A 21,103-nucleotide genomic window follows, 5' to 3' on the forward strand; every position below is an offset into this window, starting at 1 on the left:
TCCACGAACTGCTGTTGGTGGATGGGATTCTGAGGCTGTGTGCAGGAGGGAGGAGGAGCGAGCCCAGCTACTGTGTGTTCACCATCCTTGGAACTGCTGGAAACAGCAAGCGAGGACCAGAAAACCTCAGTGGGTTGCCCTGCAAATGATATACCCTTTTGCCTCCCAGACACACCTAGCCACGTGGTCCTGCGTACACCAACTCCGGGTCCCTGACAGCCACCAACAGCCTTCACTCGTGCCTGGCAACAGATGCACCAACCTCAACAGCATCTATGACCTTTCACGTGTGTAGATTTATTCTTGAAATGGGATGGGTCACAGGATATAGTAACAGCCACCATTTATCAAAGAAATGGGTATTTCCCAGCCAACAGACAGCCAACACCACAGCTGGGACATCAGGGTTCCTGGAATCCGCATGACACCACTGGCTATTCAAAGCCTGTGACCAGCTAAAAAGCCCAGTTTGTTTCCAATGTGGATAGCTGTCAAAGCACTGCTAGTCCACATCTGAACAATAGACTGTGGAGACCTAATTGTCCAACTTCACAATCACCCAGTGAAGTTCATCTTGCTGATGTCACCAAACTTTTAAAAGCCTGCAGACTTCTAAATAAGCTCCTGGGCTTGTCCCCAAGGGCAAGTCTATTTTTCCCTGAGGAAAATCTCAGCCCAGCCAACTTCCAAATCCACATCCCTGTCACTGTGTCTCTGAGTTTTGTCATCTGGCAGACAAAAAGGTGCTAAGGCAAGATCACTGCCCTCAGGGAGGGCAGGGACAAGTGAAGCGGGGAAGTAGATAGTGAACGGTAATTACGGACAATCGCCTTACAACATGTCCAAAGCCTGAGTGCCAGTGGGATTTGAGCCCACCTGGGAGGCCAGAGAAGTAGGCTGTCCAGGGAGGGAAGGCCCATGCTGAGAGGGCAGGTGGCTGGGGTCCCTGGAAGGAGTGAGTGTGGTGAGGCCACACCCTGCCGGTGTCCAGGCAGGGACAGAGTCGTGACATAAAAGGGCACTAGTGCAGTGGGACCAGCTTGCCTGATGGGCTACAGACCATCTCTCAAGCATTAGAAGCCAGAGGACAGGTAGCGAGGTGGTAACAATGGGAATACAGTACAATTTATAATGAGCACTTAGCAAAGGCCAGACAGCAAAGACTAAGGGTCACTGGTTGAGACCACTGAAAAAACAAGCCAGATGTGGGTTAGGAGAGCCACCTTCTTACCCCAAGGATAGCAAAGGGCAGGTGCCTCTGAGTATGTCTGGAGGGACAGCCCCTTCCAGCTGCACAGTGCTAGGTAGTGCTTGCACATCTACTCACACTTCACTCTGTGCACACCATGGCCTGTGGCCCCTACAACTACCTTAGGATCAGGTATTATCATCCCATCCCATGACCAAGTTCAGAACAACTCAGGGACTTAACCGATGGCTCATGGCTAATAAAAGATGGGCCAGCATTTAAACTGACTGCATCATGCTTTCAAAACGCTTTCAAATAAATAGCCCCAAAGTTTAGGTGTACTTTCTGCACAAAAGCCAGAGAGGTATGACCATGTACTGAAGTAGTTTGTGCTGTCAAAAAACAAAACAAAACAAAACAAAACAAAACAAAACAACTATGACCATGTCCATTTAGACCAAATGAGAAATATAAGAAACCACAAATCTGTAGTACTGCAAAGGTCTCACATCTCATCCAGCAGGATGAACCAGATCCAGCAGCCCAAGGAATGTGTTGCATAAATAGCACCTACCAAAAATCAGAATCTTCCAGGGTAAGACCTGGGAATCCGAATGTTCAAAGAGCCCACCCACTGCCAGGTCATGCCTCTAACATGTGGCCCAGGTGAGCAGCCTCTTAGTCAGACCACATCCCTCCTCTTCAACAGGTTGACCCCGGAGAGGAAGTGACCTGCAGGAGGCTACATCCAGCTGCCTGAAGGCTACCATGGTCACCAGGCTGGGCTCTGGACACAAAGCAGGCAGGATGAGAAGAAACACAAGTCATTCATACAACCTAAACATCGTGAGGCCCACAAGAGATCCAGGTGAAGCGTGCAGGAAGAAAAGGGCAAAAGCTAGGGCTAGATCTCAGGTCTCTGGACCTCAAGTGTCTGTCCAATGTACCACAGTGCCTGGAGCAATGGAGGAAAGTGACCAGAGCCTGAGCTCCCAAGTCATCCTATGGGCTGCCCAGTGCTTGAGCCCCTCCCTTCACTTGGGAAGGCTCCACCTTGAGCCTTGCCGGAGGAAGACCCGCTCCACAGCACAGAGGCCCCAAGCACCCCACTCACTTTCCTAGCCTACCTTGAAGCAGGAAGGTGATTCTGGCCCTGCTAATATATCCACAAAAGATTCAGAACGATGAGTGGTGACCCGGGCTGGGGGAGCTGCAATGAGACTGATTCAAGATTGATTCCAGGGCACAGAGCAGGGGAGCAAGCTGCAGTGTACTTTGAAGTCAACAGTGGTTTCCTCATTGAGCCATTTTTTAATTTCCTTGTGTTGGACTTCTTTCTGGCTCTCTGAGGCAGGCTCTCTTTTTAAAATAACGAACAAACAAACGCTTTGTTTTCTTCTAAAATCAGCCAGAATGGATGGTTCTGGTGCTTGCAACTGTCTTGGCTACACATGGCCATTTATAGCAATAACCTAATAATAAAGTGCACGCAGCACCTTATAGGGCTCAAAGTTGTCTTACGTTCCATAGCTCATCTGATCCACAGGGAGAACCTGGGATGCGCGCAGGACAGAGGTTCTGATGCCCACTCTGCAAATGGAGAAAATAGGACTCAGGATGTTAAGTGGTCTGTGAGCTTGGTCCCAGCGTCTTCCTCAAGTCTCCTGACTACCACAATGGCCAGTCGCTAATGCAAGCCAGCCAAGGCCCTTACCTGGCCTAGGGGCCATCTTTCCATTCCTTCCATCACAACACAGAGCTGAGAATGAAATGTACCGGGCCCAACATCAGGCACCCAAGTGTGAAAGGCAAAATTCTTCACAAGTCAATTTCCAGGCAAGTCACAGGTTTACACAGCAACAAAATGTGCTGAAGCTCCTAGGAGACTAGAAGCTATTTTAACCTCTTATCAGCTGCTTCTCAGAGTGTCACAATCTGAGGAGAAGTAAAGGTAAGACAGTTGTCTCCCTTCTGGTGTGATCTAATCCTAAGTGATAAAATCCTAATTAAAACCAAATTTACACTACAAGTCAGAACTGGCACATTTATTTGTGGGGGAAAATATTGCTTACACAAGGTTTATAATCCTCACCTACACACACTTCCTTTGGATGCAAAGCATTTTTTTTTTAACCATATACTCAGCTGAAAGGTTGAGAAAGCTGAACCACACCTGGAATCAACCCACCAGCTCTGACAACTGTGGGCTGTGGGACCCTGCATAAGTTCTTTAGCTTCTCAGAACTGCAGTTTCTTCAACTACAAAATGGCATTAAATTAGAAAATGTGGCCAGGCACAGCAGCTTGCACCTGTAATCCTAGCAATCTGGGAGGCTGAGGTGGGAGGAGAGCTTGAGCTCAAGAGTTCAAGGCCAGCTTGAGCAAGAGTGAGACCCTGTCTCTACAAAAAAATAGAAAAATTAGCCAGATGTCCATGGTATGTTCCTACAGTCCCAGCTACTTGGGAGGCTGAAGCAGGAGGATCACTTGAGCCCAGGAGTTTGAGGTTGCAGTGAGCTATGATAATGCCACTGTACTCTACCTGGGGTGACAAAGTAAAACTGTATCACACACACACACACAAAAGTAGACAATGTATGTGACAGCTCTGCACTACAGCTGGCCAAAAATAAGTCTGCAATCAGTAGGCACCAACCATGGTGATGACAGTGGAACCTGACACTCTTGCCTGTGTCTTCAGGATGAGGCCCTACAAATTCCACTGCCCAAGTGATGCCCTCCACTTTCTGCAAAAGGGTCACATAACAGATCCCTGCATTCATGCCTCATCCCTTCCTTCAGTTCACCCCAGGCAGCCAGCAGTGTCATCCAGAGGAAGACCGAGCCTTGCCCTCAAGCTAACCACAGTTTAGAAGGGCAGATCCTACATGCATGCAGAGAACATGAGTCCAAGTGAGAAAAGGCTAGCCATAGTGTGCAGGGGAACAGGAAGGTGGCAAGGAAGGAGCCTTCCACAGATGGTCTTCCCAAATTCAGACCATCCCCACACCTGCCTGTTCTGCTCTTGTGCCTTCCTCTGCCTAAAACTCCTCTTCTTCTTCTGTGCTGTGCAATAGCTATCACCCCTTCATATCCTCCACTCCATCCCTCCTCAACTATTTCCTTGGTGCCTCTGCCAGGCCCGGCTCTGTCTTGTGAGTTATGCAGCCTGGGGCAGAGAGCTCAAATGGGGGCAAGACTCATAGGCCAACCAATGAGATAAAGGTAGGTATAACCACACTAGGTGCAGAAGCTCTCTCCTCCATGAAGTCCATGCATGCAAGTGTTGGCCACCCCCATCCCCAGCTGCAAGCCTTCCCTACAAGACTCCAACAGCTCTTGTACTCCTCCTCCCTATATGTAAGGTATTATAACCGTATAGCCTCTCTCCACTGAGGCCCAGCCTGACCTTGCTTGAGGCAAGGGCCAGCCTCAATGATCTCATTCCTGTAGAGGATGTGTGCAGAGAGGCACTAACAAGCATAACAAAAATGACAGCCAGGTGCGGGAAACTGACTCCTCCTCGCCCCACAGAGCTTAGCACTCACTCTCACTCCCTACATAGATGGAAGCTGCCTAAGTCAGGGACTCCTGGACCCAGGGCAGGAAAATCCTGCCTTTGCCAGCTGATGTCAACACAGGTGCCTTTTCTTTAGGATTCAAATTAACTTGCAAGAAATCTAGTGGGTGTCCTGCCCTGAAAACAATGGGTGGAGGGCTGTCCTTGAAAGGACAAGTGTTTTCTGCTCTAGCCACTCACACTTTCCCTAGACAGAACAACTCTTCAGAGCCCTCAATCAAAACAGCTCTGGAGTGTGGATGTTACTGCCCACAGGGAGGCGTTGCCACAGCAACTCTTTTTCCTCTTGGAATTCTTTCAAGAGTACAGACTGTTGCTTCCCTCCGAAACCAAACCAGGGAGAAGCCAGGGCACAGGGAAGGGCCCAGAGGAAGGAGGAGGGCTAGACACGTCTGAGCCACATGAAGATCTGCCGTAGCCCTCCGCCCCCAATCTCTGAACACCTGGCTTAGAAACAGCTAGTCTCTCCCAGTTGCTTAGGAAGACTGTGTGGGGGAGAGGAAGGGGGATATGGAGGTGTGAGGAGGTGCTTGTGTGTTCTGGGGTGTGTGTTGGTGAGGGGGGTTGGAGTGTATGTAGGTGCGGGTGGAGGTGTATGGGGGGTATACAGGGAGTGGGTGGGTTTGGGGTGTGTGGGGAGTTGTGTGGGGAGGGCGCTGGAGCGTGCAGTGGTGTTGTGAGGTTGGGCAGGTGTGAGGAGGGGGGTGTGTTGCAGGCAGGGGAGCAGGCATGGGCAGGGGTATGCTGTGGTATATGAATGTGTGTATGTGTTGGAGGTGGGCTGGGGGCATGTGGGGGTGTGCTGTCAGAGGTGTGTGGGGAAGTATGTGGGTGTGGGTGGGGGAAGTGTTCCTCAGTATACCAAGAGGAAAAATGTGAAACCCATCTTCCCCAGAAACAAGAACATGAATTGCATCTCTGCACTATAATTCTTGGTACAACAGATCGACTACATGCTGGTCAAATGTCTGCAGGCATCAATGGAAAGCCAACCAACATTTAAAACACACTGCCCAAGTTTGAAGCAACTGAGCTAGAAGCCACTGCTTGAGACAATGCATATTTCTAGTCAGAACACCTCTAGTCAGTCGGTCCAGAGCATGGAAGAGACTCGTTGGCAGGTCAGGAGGGAAGCACTAGGGGGCTCCTGTCTTCCTGTGAGTCCACGTAAGGCCTTAATCTGGTACACAAAGCTTAAGAAGCTCAGAGTCAGTGGACACAGCATATCCAGTACAGTGACACTGCCATGGGGCACTCAGGAAATGTCTAAATGTTTAGCTAAAATAAGCTGAACATGGCCAAGCACTATGGTTCAAGCCTATAATCCCAGTGCTTTGGGATGCTGAGGTGAAAGAATCATTTGAGGACAGGAGTTTGGACCCGCCTGAACAACCCCATGTCTACAAAAAATAAAATAAATTAGCTAGACGCGGTGACACACACCTATAGTCCTAGCTACTCAGGATGCTGAGGCAGGAGGATCACTTGAGCCCAGGACTTCAGGCTGCAGTGAGCTATGATCATACCACCATACTCAAGCCTGGGCAACAGAGTGAGACCTTGTCTCAAAAAAAGACAAAATGACAAATAATAGTGCTGAGTCACTGATATCCATATGGGGGGAAAAAGAATCTTTTTTTTTTTTTTTTGAGACAGAGTCTCACTTTGTTGCCCAGGCAAGAGTGAGTGCCGTGGCGTCACGCCTAGCTCACAGCAACCTCAAACTCCTGGCTCAAGCAATCCTCCTGCCTCAGCCTCCAAAGTAGCTGGGACTACAGGCATTCGCCACCATGCCCGGCTAATTTTTTGTATATATTAGTTGGCCGATTAATTTCTTTCTATTTATAGTAGAGACGGGGTCTCGCTCTTGCTCAGGCTGGTTTCGAACTCCTGACCTCGAGCAATCTGCCCGCCTCGGCCTCCCAGAGAGCTAGGATTACAGGCATGAGCCACCACGCCCGGCCGGAAAAAGAATCTTGACCCTTACCTTACACCATACAAAATTAATTCCACAGGGGTTAGAGGTCTAAAGGTGAAAATTAAAACAATGAAACTTCTAGATTATAATATGAAAGAACAGCATCTTGACCTATATGCAGGCAATTATTTCATTAAACACCCCACAAAATGTATTAGGAAAAAAGATGATAAATTAGACTACATTAAAATTAAGAACTTCTGTTCATCAAAGAATGCAGTTAAAACCTGGAAGGTCAAAGGCAAGAGAGGAAGAAAAGACATTTACAATACATATGTGGAACAAAGGACTCATAAAGAACTAGAAATCAAAAGCAAAAAGTGTCATGCAACCTAATAAAAAAGGGCAGGGGCAAAAGACGTGAACAGGCATTCACATAAACATAGGAAAAGATACTCAACTTCATTAGTTAGGAAATACAAATTTAAATGACAAAAGGATACCACTACACCTCTACCAGCATGACGAACATGAGAAAGACCAACCATACCAAGTGTTGGAGAAGAATTTTCGTACACTGCTGGTGAGAGTACAACATGGTACAGCCATTTTGGAAAGTTGACAGTATCTATCCTATATATACCCCCTATCACCTAGCCATTCCACTCCTCAGCACAGACCCAACTGATGTGTACAATATGTTCACCAAGGCTTGTTGAGAATTGCAGCACAGTCCATAATAGCTCCAGCCTGAAAATCCACAGTGGAATGGATAAATGTGGTACACACTCAAATAATGGAATACTATACAGAAGTAAGAATGAACTAATGCCATACCCAACAACTCACAAACATAATGATGAATGATGAATGAAAGAAGCCAGATATGAAAGACCACATACTATATAATTCCATTTATATAAGGTTCGTAGCTGGGCGCAGTGGCTCATGCCTATAATCCCAGGAGCATTGCTTGAGGCCTGGGCAACATAGCAAGACCCTGTCTCTAAAAAAAATAAAATAAAATAAAATAAAAAATAACAAATGCATAAAAAGGTTCAAAAGTAAGGACAGCCAACCTCTGGCGACAGAAGTCCAGAGTGGTGTGAGCACTGAGAGAGGGTTCTGGGATTTCTTGCTCTGGGTGACCAATTATGGCTTTGTTCATTTTATGAAAATTACTGAGCTGATTTGTGTCCTTTTCTCTATGTATGGTATATTTCAACTAAAAGTTTTCCAATGCCACTATGGAGTCATTAAAAAGAAAAATTTAAGCCCATCTAGAAACCAAAAATAAAATCATTAAAATCTAAAGAGAGCAAATTCCGTCTAGAGCACAATGCCAGTCCTGGCCTATTAGGAAACCCGCATCACCGCCTGAGCTCCGCACCACCCACCCACCCACAGTCGTGGGAAAACTGTCTTCCATGAAACCGGTCCCTGGTGCCAAAAAGACTGGGGACTGCTGGTCAAGAAGACTGTAAAAAAAAAAAAAAGTCTTCCAAAGAGTAGACTGTATCAGGACCCCCAACCACACCCAGAAAACAGCTACTTGGAAACCAAGAGGGAAGCACACCCCGCTTCACACCCCGCTGGCTCCAGAAGTCAGGCGAAAACAACTGAGGGATTTACCACCAAGGCCACGCTTATTCTTTTGCTGCAAAAGCTAATAGAAAGATTAAAACCCAGCTTGAATTTCAAGATACCTTTGCTTTCCAATTCCCTGTCCCCTATCAGTGAGGCCTTGGGAACACCAGTTAAGTCTTATAATACCATAGAAGTCACCCAAAGGAGAGACTGAGGCAGAACAACCGTGTCAGTGGCAAAGCAAGAAAGAGACATCTTGTTTTGTGGCTGTCGAGCCTCTTCTGCTACATGGAGGCTGCTTCAGCCACCAGAGGCGAGCTAAACCATGAAGTTTCCAGAACAGCAGTGCAGCCACCTCAATGGAAGTCCTGCGCCACCCCCCTCCCAAGGAAACTCAGAAAGAGGCTCACCCTGTGCCCAGGCCAGTTGTTTCCTTCCAGCGTACCAGACCAGGCCAAGGGAAGATCTCATTCTCTTCCCCGTGGCCCAGTGCGCAGCCCCTCCCTGCACAGCTGGAGCAGCAAGCCGCCCCCCAGGAAGAACACCACCGAACTCAAACACGAGGCTGTGGGCTCCCAGGTGCCCATTTCCAGGAGCCCCAGGAGACAACCAGGGTCAAAAGACCAGGGGTGGGCCCTGTGTGAGTCTGTACAGTCCCTTGCCTAAGTCTCAGCTGTCCCATCTATAAAGGGGCCCTCACAGGGTTAAAATGAGAGTAGAGCAGAAAGAAACACCTATTATACTTCCCATCTCCCAATTCCCTTGTGCACACACCATCTCATTTAATCTTTGTCTTGGGAGGCAGGGGTTACTGTGGCCACCTTCCAGCTGGAGAAGGACATGAAGAGACTTACCCATCTACATGTCCCAAGGTTCACAGACTGGCAGAGCAGGGTGGCAAAAGCAACCTGTCCAGGCAACCTCTAGCTCAGGGAACCATGAGAGAACCAGCCAGCCTGACTCAGAGGCAGCAGTCACACCTGGGAGCCGCAGCGCAGCCCTCAGGGATGGGGCAGGCGCAGGGGCAGACAGGGAAGGGGCCAGAGCAGCAATGTGAAGATCTGGAGGGCAGCCACTCTTGGACACCAGCAGCTGAACACTGGGCAAGCCCAGAGAGCAAGGCCATGAGGGCACTGTGTCAGCTAGGTGCTACCTCTCCTGAGAGGATCAGTGGTTCTCCCAGTTGGGGTCCAGGGAGGCCTTAAAGCAGTACAAAGAAGGCTCAATTCACAGTGAGGCTGTGGCTACCACACTGCACCTCAATCCGGCTGGCCTGGACTCTACTGTCACCCTCCCCTCCCACACACTTCTTCCAGACAGGTGGACCAAGCTCGCCTACCACTGTGTCTTGTCAAAACCCACTCCCAGTCCTCACCTGGCTTCTCTCAGCTGCCTCCTCCTCCAAGTTTCCTCTGCAATTCTTCCAACAACTCCTGAACGCCCAGGGGTGAGCCTCAGGGCACAGGCTGATAGATTCCCCCATTCCTTTGTCTGTTGTCTAAGCTCTGTCCCCAGGGAGCCACATCTAGACCCAGGCTTCAAATCCTGTATCTATCTCCAGTCCAGAAGCCTGCTTGACTTCTCTCTCCACTTAGATGTCTAATAGTCATCTCAGGCTAAACGTGGCCAAAGCCAGACTCCTGCTTTCCCCTTCAATACCACTCTCCCTATACTTCACCACCTCAGGAACAGGTGCCACCAGCTACCCAGCTCAGTGACCCCCACAGTCCATCTGTCTGTGCCACTGCCTCATCCCAAGGCTCCTGCAGCAGCCTCCTACCCTCTACACCAGGCGTCCTCAAACTGCGGCCCTCTGAGGACATTTATTCGGCCCGCCAGGTGTTTTTGTCGCCGCTGCCTGTCCTGCTTAGCACACAACTCGTCCTGGGCCCACAGTGGGCATGTGTGGAATGTGCACCGCACTCTCCAACGGTCTGAGGGACAGTGAACTGGCCCCCTGTTTAAAAGTTTGAGGATCCCTGCTCTACACAATCAGCCAAGGCAGGGCACGTCACCTGTGCCCAGGCCTCCAATGACTCCCTGTCACCATCAGAGTGAGGTCCAAGCTTGGTGGCTCCCAAGGTCCCCCTCTAACTGGACCAGCCTCCCAGGCCCTCTCCACTCTCATGCCCTCTCCCCACCTCCCACTGTTCACTCTACTCCTGTCCCTTAAACAAGTCAAGCTAGTTCCTGCTCAGCTTGGAATGCTCTTCCCTGGATCTTGGCATCTTACCCCTCCACTCTGTCTCAAATCTCCCACTCAGAGAGGTCTTCCCAGCCTGGGGCAGCTGCACACCCCTGCCCCCAACACACGCGTGCGTGCACTTGCTCACGCACATACACACACACTCTCACTCTCTCTCCCCCCCCCCACCAGGTTCCTGATATCTTTCCTGTTTACCAGTATACTGTCTACCCAACTCCTCCCGTGGAAGCCCCTTGAGGCAGGAAGGCAGTCTTGTTCGTGGCTATATCCCCAGGGCCTACCACACAGCTGGTACTCAATACTTGCTTGGTGGCTGGCTACAGAGTTCCTGCAGTGAAGATGGGCAGCTGATGCTCCAGGGAAAAAAGATGTCTTACTTCCAGTGACAGAATGTCAGGGACCAATCAGAGAGTTCCAGAAAAATACAGCATCAGAATCATCTAGGAAACTTTTTAAATGCATGAATTCCTAGGCTTATACCAGGACCATGAAAGACAGTCTGGGGTAGGGCCAGAGAAGGGATTGCAAATTGTTTCCCCAGATGGTCCTGATGTGCAGGTAGGAACCTCCGATTCATCCAGTACTTTCATCTTAAAGTCGAAACCCTCAGAAGGGATGCCTCCAGCCAAAGTTTCAACACTGGTTCATCAAAGATGTCTATGATGAGAACCGCAAATCTCCCACGCCCAGTGCTTTCCCTATCACTGCTTCCAAGACTTCAGGGTCTAACAACCTGGGCAGAGAAGGTCAGTCCTTAGAAAGAACAGGGACTAGACACTCCACCTTGGCTGTGGCCCTGCAATCCACTTTCTTCTTAATCTAACACTTTACACTAAAAATGAACTCTACCTTCTAGGAATTAGGACTGGGCTAAGTAAACCCAGGGTCCAGAATGACCTCTTTGCTCCCATGGGAAGCAGGGCCAGCTGCACCCACTGTCTCTCCAGCAGAGAGGGCCGGAGGACCACCTGGATGTCCCCACTTCCTAGAGGGCACGAAGAAAATACAGACAACCATGTCTATAAAAAGGCCCGTGTGCAAGACCTTGAGCTAGACACTTCACAGACAGCACCTCTCTCTGTTCTCCCACCTACTGATGAGGTCAAAAGCTGTATCTTGATTTTACAGACAAGGAGAGGGAGGCTCAGAGTTTTTAAAGACTTGCTCTGGGTCCCACAGATGAGATGAATGAAGCAGACGTGTAAACCAGGCTCCAAAGCCCATGGTCTCTCCACTACATCACGTGGCTTCCACCAGGCAGCCTAATGGCAATTGATGTGTGTGATGGATGAAGACCCCTATCTGGCAGCTGCTTATTCCCAAGCACGTAGGATGAGGGGTGGTGGAGGACACAAGGCCAGGGCCTAAGGGTCAACCTAGGGTCCACAACAACCCAAAACACCACTGTGGGAGGTTCCTTCAGCCCAGGGTTTCCTGATCTATCAAAAAGGGATGAGCCAACACCTACCTCAAGGGGCTGCTTTGGGGACTGAACAAGTCATGAGATTCCGCCACAAACTGCCATACAAACGTGATGCCAACATGCAAAAGGCTGTCAACATAGGAGGCAGTAACCTCCTCAGCTGACTTTACAACCAAGCTGTTGGGCATAGGGATGCAGCCACGTGGTCTAAGGACAGAGGCAGCTTCCTAAGGCATGATCAGTCCATGGACAAGTCTGTTTCCTCACCCAGCATGCTGGGCCCTTCTCCATTGCCTCTGTTCCCAACTGCAATACTTGCCAGCCCCTCCCACTCCCTCCCTCCTGGTGCCCCCAAGTCAGAAAGCACTAGTGCAGGCCCTCTACCCTGGCGATGCCCCCGCCCTCTACACCGTACACTTTCTATGTAGATCACAACTATGCCACTCTGAGTCATCAGTGCTTAACTCCAAAGGGTGTATTAATATATGCAGAGGGCCTCAAATCAGCGTCTCCTGGAGACACTGGCCACGAAGATGGCCAACTTCCAAGCCCTCTGCCCAACCCTGGGCTCCCAAGACTGATCTGACAGTCATGTGGGTTCCCACCTACTCTCTTCCTCTTAGCTCTCAACAAATGGAAGTTTGAGTAGAGACAGTTTCTTCTGGGTCAGGCTAAAGAGAGCAAGTCCTCCAGTGATGCACTGTCCAATAAGGTAGGCATGAGTCACATGTGGCTATTTAAATGCCAATTAACTAAAATTAAATAAAATGTCATGGTCGGGCGCTGTGGCTCACGCCTGTAATCCTAGCTCTTGGGAGGCCGAGGCGGGCGGATTGCTCAAGGTCAGGAGTTCAAAACCAGCCTGAGCAAGAGCGAGACCCCGTCTCTACTATAAATAGAAAGAAATTAATTGGCCAACTGATATATATATAAAAAATTAGCCGGGCATGGTGGCGCATGCCTGTAGTCCCAGCTACTCGGGAGGCTGAGGCAGAAGGATCACTCAAGCCCAGGAGTTTGAGGTTGCTGTGAGCTAGGCTGAAGCCACGGCACTCACTCTAGCCTGGACAACAAAGCGAGACTCTGTCTCAAAAAAAAAAAATAAATAAAAAAAAATAAAATAAAATAAAATAAAATGTCACATTAGCCACATTTCAAGGGCTCAAAAGCCACAGGTAGGATATAGCTATGGTGCTGGATACCACAGATTCAGAACACCATCACTGCACAAAGTCTACTGAACAGCACCGCTGTAATCTCTAGAGCCAGGTGAAAACCAGGAATTGCTTCTGAACCCACAAGCTGACTGTCAGACCTCAGCCCTGAGGCTGCACCCAACCCCTGAGGGCTAGTCAGCCAGACACCCAGTCTCCCTCTGTCGGATTCAGGCCGAAGGCTAGGAAAGCCGACAGCCAAGGGGCAAGTGTTTGTGCCAAGTCAATCACCTTTAAAGAGCCTCCACTTGGCTGCTGAGGAAGAAAGAGGTCAAAGGAGGGCAAAGTGGCCTCACACTGCTCTGTTGCCAGCACCGCAGAGAAACGACACAGAGCTTCACCCATAGAGCCTTAAACTGTTCACTTACCTACCCAGCTTGGAACTTCTGGATAAGCATCAAGAAATGAGATTCAGAAACATTACAGAAAAGTGTGCCTGGGCTGGCTGCCTTCCCTGCTGGAAATCCTGGCTCCTGAGGAACTCGGCTACCAAAGCACCCAGCTCAGTGCTTTCAACTGTGCCCCTGCCCCAATCTACCAAGTACTTGCTGTCAAACCTGGAGCATCTCCACTGTCACCTCTATGTCCCTGAACGTTCACACCTCTGAAATGCTCCCCTGGAACACTCTCCTTTCCAGCTACCTCAATCTCCACCCTTCCTGGCTCAGATCAAGTCCCACACTGCCTTTCCCATAAGCTTCCCCAGACCCAGCTGGCTCTCCCAGGAAATGAACCCCATCAGTACAACGATTCCACCTGTCAACCTGGGTTGGCAGTACAGGACGCTGCTTCAGTGCTGTGTCCTATACAGCAGCAGTCCCCAATCTTTTTGGCACCAGGAACCTGTTTCAGGAAAGACAATTTTTCCATGGACCGAGGGTAGGGGAGTGGGTGTTGTGGGTGCAGGGAGGTGGTACAGAGCTCAGGCAGTGATATGCAGCCAGTTTCTGAATAGGCCACAGACTAGTACTGGGACACAGCCCAGAGAGTTGGGGACCACAGCTGTACAGAATCTCTGTCCCCCAGAGGGTCTTATAAGCGCTGGAATCAGGAGACATTACTTCCCCTCCAGGACCTTGGGCATTCCAGCACCTCTCAGCCTTTTGCCTTGCCTGCTTCACAAATTAGTCACATCAAGTGAGCTGACCAGTACTTTCTAAAACTTGTAAAACTACAGCTGCATGACCACAGTTTTATGCTGAATAATATATGTAAACACTGCAACCTCTAATCTTGTCTCTCTTCATCTGCCACAATCTCAGGACTCTGATTCATCCATAGTATCACTAAATTATGATTTTACAGCCTGGTAAGGAAGATAAAACCGTGAGGAAAACCAACCCCATGCCCCAAATCCTGAGGCCTCCAGAAAAGCCATGCACACAGTAGGAACTCAGTGAGGGACCTGCCACTGAATGCTAGGGGACCAGCAAGGAGCCATCCTTATGCTGCAAACACGTGCGGGCAGAGAAAGTGCTCAATTCTTTTTTTTTTTTTTTGAGACAGAGTCTCACTTTGTTGCCCAAGCTAGAGTGAGTGCTGTGACGTCAGCCTAGCTCACAGCAACCTCAAACTCCTGGGCTCAAGCAATCCTCCTGCCTCAGCCTCCCGAGTAGCTGGGACTACAGGCATGCGCCACCATGCCCGGCTAATTTTTTCTATATATATTAGTTGGCCGATTAATTTCTTTCTATTTATAGTAGGGACAGGGTCTTGCTCTTGCTCAGGCTGGTTTCAAACTCCTGACCTCGAGCAATCCGCCTCGGCCTCCCAGAGTGCTAGGATTATAGGCGTGAGCCATTCTTGAGTCTGGTGTCACATTAGAGGCCTGATCTAAAAATGTGGAGCCACTTCCTCCCTAAGGGAGGAGACTTTTGGGGTCTTATCTGGCAGCAGCAGGCAGTCTGCACTTCCTCCCCAGTCTCCTCACTTAAAGGTCCCGCAGGAAATGACTAAATTAACTCAAAGTTTAGACCCATGACTATCTTTCCCCCCAGGAATTTACCCTAATAAAAAGTAACTCAAGAACTGTGGAGATTGAACATGACACTAGAAACATAGGCAACAAGATCAAAAACAGATAAACTGAACATCAAAATTAAAAAACCTTTTGTGCATCAAAGGACACTACTAAAAGAGTGAAAACACAGAGAATGGGGAAAAAATCACTAAAGCTCATATCTAATAATGGTTTAGTATTTAGAATATATAAATAATGCAACTACAACTCAAAGACAGGCCGGGTGCAGTGGCTCATGCCTGTAATCCTAGCACTCTGGGAGGCTGAGGCGGGCGGATTGCTGGAGGTCAGGAGTTCGAAACCAGCCTGAGCAAAAGGGAGACCCTGTCTCTACTATAAATAGAAAGAAATTAATTGGCCAACTAATATATATAGAAAAAATTAGCCGGGCATGGTGGCGCATGCCTGTAGTCCCAGCTACTTGGGAGGCTGAGGCAGGAGGATTGCTTGAGCCCAGGAGTTTGGGGTTGCTGTGAGCTAGGCTGACGCCATGGCATTCACTGTAGCTTGCGCAACAATATAAGCAATGGACTCAAATAGATACTTCTCCAAAGAAGATATGCAGAAGGTAAACAGGCACACAAATGATGCTCAATGTCAATTACCATTAGGGATATGCACATCTAAACCACAATGAGATACCACTTCACACCCATAAGGATGGCTGTAATTTAAAAAAGGAAAATAACAAGTGTTGAGAGAATGCTGAGAAATAGGAAGCTTTGTTCACAGCTGCTGGGAATATAAAACAGTGTAGCCACTATGGGAAACAGCATGGTAATTCCTCAAAAAGTTAAACATAGGGCCAGGCCCAGTGGCTTACACCTGTAATCCTAGCACTCTGAGAGGCCAAGGTGGGTGGATGGTTTGAGCTCAGAAGTTCGAGGCCAGCCTGAGTAAGAGCGAGACCCCATCTCTACTAAAAATAGAAAGACATTAATTGGCCAACTAAAAATATACAGAAAAAATTAGCTGGGCATGGTGGTACATGCCTGTAGTCCCAGCTACTTGGGAGACTGAGGCAGGAGGATCGCCTGAGCCCAGGAGTTTGAGGTTGTTGTGAGGTAGGCTGACACCACGGCACTCTAGCCCGGGTAACAGAGTTGAGACTCTGTCTCAACTATTTTTAGTTGTCTGGCTAATTTCTTTCTATTTATAGTAGAGACAGGGTCTCCCTCTTGCTCAGGCTGGTCTCGAACTCCTAAGCTCAAGCAATCCTCCCACCTTGGCCTCCCAGAGTGCTAGGATTACAGACGTAAGCCACTGCGCCCAGCCTACCACAATTTTAAAACACAGAAAAAAAAATAACATATCAAGCCATATTGCCAGCCCAGTGAGATAATCCCTCTTTAACAGCCAGTTCTGATGGTCTGGCAAATCCTTCCCATGGCAATAGGCTCTAAAGATGCTATTTTGTCCCTTGTATTCTGACCTCAAATCCAGTAATCTGGGCCCTGAATGGATGCAAGCAAAGTGCTCAGGTGGACTACTCACTGCTTGAAAAGCTGAGGTTTGAGCTTCCCTGATCCAGGTAGTTTGGGGGATAACTGTCTGATATGTTCAACATGGTCCCAACATAAGCAGAAGACAATTTGGCCGGCTTTTACTCTCTATTACTTCCCCTTTCGCTGTCCCACAGGACACCAGACTGCATTGCAGAAAGAAAATGGGGGCCACACTGATCAGCCTGGTTTTTTTACTTAATACATTATTAAAAAATTTTTTCAGCATATTATGGAGGTACAAATGTTAAGGTTACATATATTGCCCTTGCCCCCTCTCCCCCCTCGAGTCAGAGCTTCAAGCGTGTCCATCCCCCAGCTGGTGCACATCACGCTCATTATATATGTATATATCCATCCCCTCCCCCCCTACCTGCCCAACACCCAATAGATGTTTTTCTTATATGTCCACTTAGGTGTTGATCAGTTAAGGCCGGGCGTGGTGGCTCACGCCTGTACTCCTAGTACTCTGGGAGGCCGAAGTGGGCGGATTGCTCGAGGTCAGGAGTTCAAAAACAGCCTGAGCAAGAGCGAGACCCCGTCTCTACTATAAATAGAAACAAATTAATTGGCCAACTAATATATAAAGAAAAAATTAGCCGGGCATGGTGGCGCATGCCTGTAGTCCCAGCTACTCAGGAGGCTGAGGAAGGAGGATTGCTTGAGCCCAGGAGTTTGAGGTTGCTGTGAGCTAGGCTGATGCCATGGCACTCACTCTAACCTGGGCAACAAAGCGAGACTCTGTCTCAAAAAAAAAAAAAAATACTAATTTACTAGTGAGTACATGTGGTGTTTATTTTTACATTCTTGGGATACTTCACTTAATAGAATGGGTTCCAGCTCTAGCCAGGAAAATACAAGAGGTGCTATATCACCGTTGTTTCTTATACCTGAATAGTACTCCATGGTATACATATACCACATTTTATTAATCCACTCATGTTTTGATGGGCACTTCAGTTGTTTCCATATCTTTGCAATTGTGAATTGTGCTGCTATAAACATTCAAGTGCAGATTTCTTTTTCATAGACTGACTTTTATTCTTTTGGGTAAATGCTCAGTAATGGGATAGCTGGGTCAAATGGTAGATCCACTTGTTATCGCTTTAAGATATCTCCATATTGCTTTCTTTTTTTTTTTTTTGAGACAGAGTCTCGCTTTGTTGCCCAGGCTAGAGTGAGTACGTGGCATCAGGCTAGCTCACAGCAACCTCACTCCTGGGCTCAAGCAATCCTACTGCCTCAGCCTCCCGAGTAGCTGGGACTACAGGCATGCACCACCATGCCCGGCTAATTTTTTCTATATATATTAGTTGGCCAATTAATTTCTTTCTATTTATAGTAGAGATGGGGTCTCACTCTTGCTCAGGCTGTTTTCGAACTCCTGACCTCAAGCAATCTGCCCGCCTTGGCCTACCAGAGTGCTAGGATTACAGGCGTGAGCCACCGTTCCCGGCCTCCATATTGCTTTCTACAGAGGTTGAACTAGTTTGCAGTCCCACCAGCAATGTAAGAGTGTTCCTATCTCTCCACATCCACCCCAACATTTATTGTTTTGGGACTTGTTAATAAAGGCCATTCTCACTGGAGATAAGTGATATCTCATTGTGGTTTTGATTTGCATTTCCCTGATGATTAGAGATGTTGAGCATTTTTTCATATCAGCCTGGTTTTTTTAAAGTTGGAAAGTAGAATGCCTGTTTCCCCTACCTCTGGCAGATATAGATATTGAATATTCTTTGTACTTCATATAGTGAAGGACACGGTTTTTATCTATCCTATAACAGAACCAACAACCTTGGCCCTCTGTGGTCTCTAGGGCCCTTTCACAAAGATTATCCTGTAAGATCTCCAAATAACCCCGTGAGAATGAATGTGTAGGGGTTGTTATCCCCCACTGGAGACATGAAGAAACTTGGGCTCAGGAAGATGAAACAATTTGTCCCAAGTCCCACAGCCCCAAGTAACAGGGCCAGGGTTTGCACACAGCTAGTGAACTTCAGAGTTGTCCTTCCTCTCCATTATTTCAGAAAGATGAACAAAGCAGATATGAAATCAGACCATTTTGAAGTTAAAGGAAAGCAAGTAAAAATGGTTCCCAATTTGGCAACTAGCAGGACTAGTAGGTTCATCCCTAGAAAAGCAGCTTAGGAGAGAACTAAGCACCCCTCCTTTTTCTGTAACCAGCTCCATGAACCCATGCATGTTTTTCATTACCCTCTCCCTTAACTAACTACTTGACCCTTTGAGTAATTTCCCAGAAATGATGCACTGAAACTCCTGGCCTCAAGAGATCCCCTGGCCTGGACTTCCCAAATTGCTGGGATTTTAGGCGTGAGCCTCTGCACTAGCTCTTAAATGACCAATTTTCTACAAGACAAAGGAGATTCTGAAGGCCCTAGGGCAGACTTCCTGACGCCAAGATTCAACATCCCCCACAACCTGCAGCAAATGCATGTAGCCCCTTGTGAGATACACCACAACCTGTCACAAGGCACGTGGCCCCTCCTTTAAAAGCCCACGATATCCCTTAGTTGTGGAAAGGGATCTGAGACAGCTTTTCCAGGACAAGACGTCTGTCCTGTTAAATTTCTTCCTTGGCAATCCTCCTTCTCCCAATAATTGGACTATTTTGCCACAAGCAACTGGACCTAGCCTGAACCTCCTTGTGGTTTCCACATTTCCCTGTGGTCCACCCTAACTTACAAATTCTTAGATCTTTTCTTTTGGATTTTTGCACCCAATGACTGGTGCTGCGCGGCCAGTGCACAATCACTTGTTGCCCTTTCCAAGGCGCGCTGTGGGACAGGGGAGTCTGCCAAACTCAGGGAAATCTAGCGTGGGGGTGAAACGTTAGCCACACCATGGAGAAAATGGACAAAACACACATCTAAAACAGAAGCGGCCTCGCAAGCAAGAGCCAATGGGACTGCGGGGGCAAGACCATTGCCCCACCTGCCCCCGCGCACGCGCGCCGACCTCACGGACACTGAAAGTGTACGGCACCAGGCAGCGAACTTCGTGGGCGAGCGCCATCTTCACGCGCATGCCCTAGCTGCCCGCGCATGCGCGCTTAGGCAGCTGTCGTTCCCAAATAGTCCCCTGCTCCCCTCAACCCTCCCTTCCGGACCACAAACGCTGGCTTCCTGAGTTACAGCCCTCATTCTGTATTTCTTACCTTGCGCCCAGTTTTCTCCCGTAGGGCCTTCAGCCGTTCCTTTCGCCGCAGCGCCTCTTCCTCTAGCCGGCCTACACCAGCCGTAGTCGTCGCCATCTTGCCCACCAACCCCCTCCTTTTCTCTCGTCCTGCATTGCGCAGGCCCAAGGCCGAATGTCTCACGGCCAATCCAAGGACGAGAAGGAGAGAGCAGGAAGTCCTGCAAGCCAATCAATACTGAGTTGTTACGGGAGCGCCCGCCCTTTTCCTCTGGGCAAATTGCCTAGCAGGTGGGGAGCCAGAAAAAAAAAAGGTGCTAAGGCTCGATTTGTCCAACGCTAATCCGTGAGAAAGCAAGTGGAATCAGACCTGAGAGAAAGAGACTAGAGTGCGTCGATCGCCATGGTTCTAAGCCCTAACCACAACTCACTCCATGCGGCCTCTTGGAATGCCCTGACCCTTCCTTGTCCACTTGTCCTGATTCTTCAAGTCTCAAATACCTTCAAGAAGCCTTCCCTGACCCTCACTCCAATTCCACCCTAATATGAAGTCTGCCTCCACATCTCTCCAGCTATCAGTGGCTCCCCAGGTTCACCTGACCAAGTGCTGCTAAGCCTTCTGTTCACTCTCAGCTCAAAGTCTGCGCAGTGTGGGACCTGACTGTATAGCCATTTCCCTCTCAAAGATGATCCCCTCTCATACCACCCACCTCCTGTAGCAGCAAAGTAATCAGGGTCAAGCTGCCTTTCCTGAAGAAGAGCAAACTCCAACCTGGACCCAGTTTGCCCTAAGGACCCACTCTCCTCCCCCAACTTTGGAAGAGTTGGTTTGGCTTCGACTGCAGCAAATGGCTACAAGTTGCATCCCTCCCTGGGAGAAGCTGCCAGGGTCTTCCTTCCTGCATTAATCAGCGCGTCCTGCTCTATCCTGCTCATTGATCCACCCTCCCCCACCCCCATCCCACTAGGCTGAAATCAAGATCTGTCAGCCACACGCCCTCTCACCTGGGGAGGAGACCATGCCTTCCACTACTACTCCATGTCCCCTGCAAGGGGATGTCTAGCTTCTTAGGAAGGCTGTTCCCTGCCTGGGGCCTGCCTCCCTTACTAGAGTGGCTGCAAGTGGCCCACTCCTCCCTTTCCAACTCCCTTTAGAGTCCTATGTGCCACAGATCTCGGGTATAGCCTCATTCCCCTCCACAGACCCTCTTAACCTCACTACCTTGGGCCTGTCTAGGCCCTCTCCCCTATAGTGGGTGGGGTGCCCTGCCAGGACATGCAGGTTGTAGGTTCTCAGGAATTGTCAGC

General features: G+C 49.0%; 1 protein-coding gene across 1 annotated transcript in view; it reads right to left on the reverse strand.

Annotated features, from left to right (window-relative positions):
• The window catches only part of CCDC12 (coiled-coil domain containing 12), a 53,979-nt gene extending 34,013 nt beyond the window's left edge, over window positions 1–19,966 (reverse strand). The window contains 2 exon segments of the mRNA XM_020280301.2: window positions 19,818–19,921; window positions 19,924–19,966. Of these exon segments, the coding sequence (XP_020135890.2) occupies window positions 19,818–19,921; window positions 19,924–19,951 (132 nt within the window). The 5' untranslated portion in view covers window positions 19,952–19,966.
• Between the last annotated feature and the right edge of the window lie 1,137 nt (window positions 19,967–21,103).

The sequence above is a fragment of the Microcebus murinus genome, chromosome 1, assembly GCF_040939455.1.
Source record: "Microcebus murinus isolate Inina chromosome 1, M.murinus_Inina_mat1.0, whole genome shotgun sequence".
NCBI classification, from domain to species: domain Eukaryota; kingdom Metazoa; phylum Chordata; class Mammalia; order Primates; family Cheirogaleidae; genus Microcebus; species Microcebus murinus.